We start from the raw sequence: 7,233 nt of genomic DNA on the forward strand, positions 1-7,233 counted from the left end.
GAATGAGAGCTTTTCCTGTCCCTAGTTACAACAGAGGGCTACCTTTTGCATTTGCCAGCACTTCAGTCAATTAACACCCTTGCGAGAAAAGTAATTGAATTTGGCACATTTGAGAGGGTAAGAATAAGTGGTCCTCTGGATGCTACTGAACAGCAGTTCCCAGCATTCCTTATAATTGGGTATGCTGACTAAAGCTGATGGGAGCTAGAATCCAGTATCTGGAAGGCAACAGAATTCCCACCCTGCGTTAGGCACCAAGTAACATCCAGTGGAGAACACGTGTCTTATAAATGTAAATGAGTGTTTGCTAACAGCTTCAATAAGTGATGGTGGTGAAGAAAGTACTCTTTCCTCAGTTTCCTCTGTTCTTTAGGTGAAGGGTGATCTGTTGATCCTAACATCCTAGATGGTGTTGTTAAATTATTGATAGTATTCTATCAAAAATCAAACAACATTCTAACACATTCTGTCACTGATGTCAGGACCAACTGATGCTTATGGTCAATTAAACTAGCAGAAAGTCATAGATAAACAAGGCACACACCTGACTTGGGTTTGCAATTCAGCAGTACCCTTTAAAGAGCTGAGCCAATTTCTTGCAATTGCTTATTGCAAAATAAATAAATAAATAAATAAATAAATAAATAACAAGAATATTTACAGCCTTCAGAAACAGATCCAAAGATACTAGCAGTGCAGCCAACATGATTTAAGTCTTAACAGTGAACTCTTCAGGAGAACCCAGAGAAGTTACTTTACTGAATTTAAACTTTCAGAATCCCTCAGCCATTAAGGTCAAGCTACAAGTTAAATAAAATACAAACAATTCTTTCTTGAATATTTCTGCAGACTCATCCCACTCCACATATACCATCTATTTCAGGAAACTGAAAACCAAATGTACATCTATCAGAAAGACAAAGACATACTTACCTTTTGTAGTTTTAGAGCAAGTATAATAGACCGTGTACAAAGAATAAGGGAAGCGATGCAGCTCACAATGACGAACCCATCAAAAACCAAGGTGTATTGTGTATTTTTTTGAACTAATATAGGAAAAACATGCAAGTTGAAGAATAAATATTTTGTTAATGCAGGCATCTTCAAGCAAGTTGCAATAGGAAAGAGAGAGAAAATACACAAAAGTCCAAATCACAAAAGAACAACCCTCACATTCATTTTAATAGGTCTCACAACAGTAGAAGCTGGTGAAGGCATAAAATGCCTGGAGAGGGGGGAATACAACACATTTATACAAAGGCTGTCTCTTTCAAAAGCCAGTTCTCTAACCAGCATAACTAGAAGTGGTATGCAAAACAAAGTAAGTAGCATCTCATATGAAAACCAGGAGTTTTACCCACTCTTTGAATTGCTATTATAGAGCAGGTTTTACAAACACAAGTCATCTACATCCATCTCATAGGTTCTTCATTTCAGAACATTAGTATAAAGTGCAGAGGTTTTTTAAAGATACACTGCAGGACACACTGGCTTTAAAACCTTGGCATATTTTGTCAAGCTGACATTGCAGGACAATGCTTCAATTAGCTAGGTGACAGATTTCTTAAAGCAGCATGTACATAAGAGATATCAGTAACTAAAAGGTTAAGATAACCCATGATAAAAAGTATTTTCCCAAAGCAGAGCTTAACAAAAGTTGCAGAAACAAACAGTAATAATTTCATGTAGTGCTTACAGTTTTGACATCTTTTGCTCTAGCCTTTTCTCTCAGAGATTTGGGTTGAATAAGACTTAATAGCTTCACATTTTACAGATTTTTAAAAAAGATTTTATTATTTTATTTTACAGATTTTTCAATCTCTTCTTTTAATTTTTAAAAATATTCCCAACGATATCATAAAAAGCATAAAATTTTAAAAGTGAAGATCGGTTCTCCAGTTGGTCTGTGTCTTTATAAAGCACATCTATCACCTTCCCTTACATTGATTTGCAATTTCTCCGCAGGCTAATATTTCTCTAGCTCATGCACAACTTTTTTCTAGGTATTCAAATAGTTTCTTCCATTTCAACTGTCCAAACGTGAGTGCGGTAGTTTATACAGTGAAAACAACAATGCATTTGTTGTCATGTACATTCAAGTCAACCCTGACTTACAGCAAGCATATTACAATGTTTTCATGGAAAGATTTATTCAGAGGAGGTTTTGTCATTGCCTTCCTCTGAGGCTAAAATTCTTCAGTGGGTTTCCATAGCTGAGTGAGGATTTAAATCCTGGTCTCCCAGAATCCTAATCTAACATCAGACTACTATAGCACACTTGCTCTCCAACAATACATGTAGAGAGAAAATATTAGTAAGTTTGGGTTACTCACAACACACAAATACAAAGTACAAAAAATATTGTAGAAAAGAAATCCTGAGAAGATAAAATGTAGAACACCCAGGGAGAAGAAAGTATGCCTTCATAATGGGGAGAAAATAAAGCATTTCTGAAGACAGCATGATTCATCATCTTATAACATGGGCATTTCACACTTCAACATTTTGCTACAGGTCCCCTTTGAATCTTTTGTTTAGGTACAAAAGCCAATGTATATGAAGGCAAAACACCTTCAGACATGAAGAACCCATAGATACAATTCTCAACTTTGAACATACATATAGTTCTACCACATATTAACATACACAATACTTACTTGAGCCAGAGATATTCCAGTCTTTACATTCTTCAATGTCAGCATCAGTATCAAAAAATATTTTCATTTTACCACTATGGGCTCTATTGTTAAAAGTAATCTGTTGACATAAAAGGTGTATTTTTAATCACTTGCATAAAACAATAAAATTTTTGTAGATTTAAAACAGTGTTTCTCTGACTATCTAATATAGGGATCATCAGTTCCTCTTCTCCTCCCCAGTGTTTCAGGGACCAGCATCATATTTGTGCTTGTTGGCTACAACAATTTCTTTCTTTCATGGAAATTCACTTTGGAGCAGTAGATTATGGTACTAGTGGCTTGTGGACTGGAGTTAGTCCACTGTCCACTACTGTGAGTAGCACTGCTTTAGATCACACATAGTAATCTATACATGCTAAAACAAAAACAAAAAATAGATAGCACATATAGTTCAAATAGTTAAATAGGCTTTTAAAATATATGGCTTTAAGCATGCACTTACTGTAAGATTTTATTTTTAAAAAAAACACAGAGAGAATCTCCCAGAATCTTTAAAAAGTTACTTTTTTGTACTATAGGTCTGGCTGGGGGATTCTAGGACCTGCAGTTCAAAAAGGTACATTATTTCATATAAACTGTTAGCCTAAACTTAGCATCAGGGTCATCAAGCCTCTTAAAATAACCCCATGCTGAGGAACTACCGCTTGAAAGCTTCCATATTAGAAAGGCAGATGAAGTAAATAGTGGGCAGATACCATGGCAAGCACCCTTGATCCTGCCAATCCATCTGACTTGGGTACTAATATGTATCTCCCTTGCCAACAATCACTAACAGCCAGAAAACTTCATATATCATGTAGAGGCAGGAAAGCTTGTTTACCTGCATAGCACTATAGGCAGAGAAGCTGCTTCAGTTATGATTGTCAATGGCTTATACTGGCTTTGCTGTCTCAAGCAGAAGATATTTGTAAAAGATCTGATACTGGGCTATTATAACCAACTACCTAACATGCTAGGAAAAACACTGGAAATTATTTCCATCATTCTATTGCAATTACAGTCCAACTACACTGGACTGAAGACACATCATAAGAAACTGCCTAAAAGAAGAAGAAAAAACTTATGACTAAGAGCCCACATCGCTGACTTCATAATGAGATATCATTTCCTGGCCTGATTTCCCAAGCCAAACTTTACAGCCAGCATTTCCTCAAAGTGATGGAAGTCTGGGGACTGGGATACTGCAAGATGATGCTTTCCAGCCCTCCTCCCAGCGATCTGCTGTGGGATAAGCAGTTATGATGGGCCCTTGCTTTTGATTGTCACAATTTCATTCACTGGTGGGAAGTGGTTGGAAATGTCATCCTGATGAACCCCAACCACCAGGAGAACAGACTTCCATCACTCTGATTAGCTCCCTGGAGTTCAATGTGAGATTCAAGGGGCATTTACAATTGTGTTAATAGTGATACAATATGTAGTATAACTAAATACAGATCCCAGAAGCACAGCCATGTTAGTCTGGAATATCAGTAAGCAAAGAGATATTGTAGCACCTTTGAGACTAACTGTGCAAAAGAAGTAGTAGCAAAGTAGACCAATGGTTTTATCACATGAGGCCTGTTCTCACCATGATCACACAATTCAATGAAAATGTAAACATACCAGTTTTGTAAGCAGACACTATTGCATATCTTTGTATTTGCATGACTGGGGCTGCTGCTGCTACTATGCTGTCTTCTGCACTTCCCCTTAACCCTGACTCCCTGCCCTATGCCCAAGCATGCCTTACATTTCATTTCATTCCATTTTTTTAATTTGCCTTTTTAAAAGCAATTTCTCAGTTCAAGGAATGTGATTTTAAGGTTTTCAAAAAAGAAAAGAACTTTAAAAAAGTGAATCAGGTTGCTTGGAAATAGTGAGCAGGGGAACAGGGGAGAGGATGAAGACTGTGACACCATGTGACTGTTAATATTAACTGCTGCGGCAGCACCATTGTGCACAGGAGGATTACCTGGACTGCTGCGCAATTGGGAGCTCTTGACAGGTTTCCCTTGTCAATGAAAAAGGATGCCCTAACCACACAGCAGCAACAGGTCAGAGGTGATATTGATTGATAAGTATCACCAAAGGTGTTAATACTATAATCATGGTTTTAAAACCATGTGTAGTAGATGTCATAATCTACGAAAACGTCTGTTACAACTTTTTGCATGCAGTTAGTCGCAAAGGTGCTACAAGATTCCTTTGCCTACTGAATACTGATCTGTAGGCTACAAATCTGTGACTGCAAGATAGGATGTCTCTTATGTGTGGAATACAGGACAGTACTTACAGTATTCTCAAATTCATAACAGTCAGGCAGTTCACGGTCGTGAATGGTTTGCAGGTCAATGCCTTTTAGTTTAAAAGAGATGTCAACCTGTATGAGCCTACAAAAGGAGAGAAAAAAGATATTGCCACATTTTTTTCTTCTCCTTCTTAAAAAGAACGCATAAAAGCTTTTCTTCTACAAATCTCACTTTACCTATAAAACTCAAGGCGGAAAAACGGTGAGTTTTTCAAGTCACTTGTTTCTTTAGCAGCCAGTTCCTTAGGGTCTAGGTGGATGCATTCTGCAGTGGTGGTGGCAGGAAGAATAAAAACAGAGACACAATAGCTTTTATCCCACTTGAACTTGAGAAATCTATGACTGCAATCCTATGGAATAAAGTGTTACTGGAATTTGATTCCAAATATGCATAAATAGGACTATGCTACAGGCCAATCATTTAAAACATGTTTAAACCACAGTATAGATTGCTTTGTAACACCACCAAGCAGTGCATCCCAAAGTCAGAGCCTCAATTTCTGTAAACAGAATTCTGTTCATAATTAGTACTCTACAGCTAAATCTGTGGATTTTATGCAAGCAAGTCTTCTGTGTATGTGTCCTAGAATATTTATCCACACACCATCTCTTCTGAACTAGGAGACTGAGATGTAGATGGAGCATCAGTCTCTTACTAGGTTATATTCAAATCAACATAAACTGAAGGTTGCACGAATCCAAATGCAGTCCCTTCCCTTCCCTAATAACTGTGCATCAGAGTTTTCTCTGTACTATAGTTACCAGCATTGAAACAAGCTGGGATCTTAAACCAACTTCAGAGTACAGTATAATGTTAAGAAGCTGGCTTCTCCCAATGCTGTTAACCATAGATTCCCAGTTCTTGAAACAGGAAGAAAAAGTTAAGTTAACTCGACTGCATTTCACTAAGGCCTGCTGGATCAGGAGGAAAGAATGGATGGCCCATGCAAGCAAACATTGTACAACAGAGGTGATAAAACAAGCTATAACCATCTGCACACAACTTGCATTTGCATGTGGAAGAAATTCAATCCCGGGAGAAAATTTATGTCTTTTGTTACTGATACAGTGCTCACACAGACAGCCAAGATTGCCCAAAATGAGGAGAGAGTATTTTACCCAGTATTAGGCAAAAGATGGTCATCTATATGTTCACGCAGGCACACTACATGCTAAGTGGTGTCTTCACAAAGGTACAAATACAAAACTGACTCTTACAACAGACTTTTCTTTCACGCCTACCTGTTTCAATAGTGCTGTCTATGTGCAGGGTATCATTGGATGGAAGCATTGTGCCTTTCCTGTATTGCTGTTTGCATATCTGTAAGCCTGTCAAGTCATCTTCATCTTGTTCATAACCAAGTGTACCAAGAGATATATTCTTCAGCTGGCGATACTAGTTGTAAAGCGAACACACAAAACATAAGAACTTTAAGGGGGAGGGGACCTGCCACCCACAGAATGGCAGAACCACAATTTGTCACTTACATGTTTAAAAGTCTCATTGTTTAGAACAGTGGTTCTCAACCTTCCTAATGCTGTGACCCTTTAATACAGTTCCTCATGTTGTGGTGACCCCCAACCATGAAATTATTTCCATTGCTACATGCAAATATGTGTTTTCCAATGGTCTTAGGTGACCCCTGTAAAAGGGTTGTTCGACCCCCAAAGGGGTCCCGACCCCCAGGTTGGGAACCACTGGTTTAGAACCACATCTACAGCATCACAAGAGGGGCAGGAATAGCAAAGAGGGAGAGGCCTTTCAGTTATTATCTTCTACTATCACAATGGTGAAAATACTGCTGGAATCTAGGAAAAGCTTGCATATATGAATGACTGAAGCCTCAGACAGCCCAGAGTTTAGAAACAATATCTAAAATGGCCACTATGCTGACATTAGCTACTAATTTAACATTTTTACAACATTAATGTCAGTACAGGTCGAGTTTCCCTTATCCAAAATGCTTAGGATCAGAAGTATTTTGGACTTCTTCGCCCCCTCCCTCCAGATTTTGGAATATTTCCATATACATAATGAGATATCTCAGATATGGGACCCATGTCTAAACATGAAATTCATTTATATTTCACATATAACTTATACACATGACCTAAAGGTAACTTTATACATATTTTAATAACTTTGTACATGAAACAAATTTGATGTACACTGAACCATCATAAAACAAAGATGTTACTATCTCAACCATCAACATTGACAATTTTAGATTTTGGAGTATGGTA

General features: G+C 37.7%; 1 protein-coding gene across 1 annotated transcript in view; it reads right to left on the bottom strand.

The window, feature by feature from the left end:
* Nucleotides 1-7,233, bottom strand: part of LOC121928024 (mucolipin-2-like) — a 61,760-nt gene that overhangs the window by 12,123 nt on the left and 42,404 nt on the right. The window contains exons 4-8 of the mRNA XM_042462209.1: nucleotides 6,232-6,385; nucleotides 5,167-5,254; nucleotides 4,975-5,071; nucleotides 2,658-2,757; nucleotides 934-1,046 (exon numbers count right to left, since the gene is read on the bottom strand). Coding sequence (XP_042318143.1) covers nucleotides 934-1,046; nucleotides 2,658-2,757; nucleotides 4,975-5,071; nucleotides 5,167-5,254; nucleotides 6,232-6,385 — 552 coding nt within the window. The remainder of the gene's footprint in view (nucleotides 1-933; nucleotides 1,047-2,657; nucleotides 2,758-4,974; nucleotides 5,072-5,166; nucleotides 5,255-6,231; nucleotides 6,386-7,233) is intronic.

This window comes from Sceloporus undulatus, chromosome 4 (assembly GCF_019175285.1).
Source record: "Sceloporus undulatus isolate JIND9_A2432 ecotype Alabama chromosome 4, SceUnd_v1.1, whole genome shotgun sequence".
NCBI classification, from domain to species: domain Eukaryota; kingdom Metazoa; phylum Chordata; class Lepidosauria; order Squamata; family Phrynosomatidae; genus Sceloporus; species Sceloporus undulatus.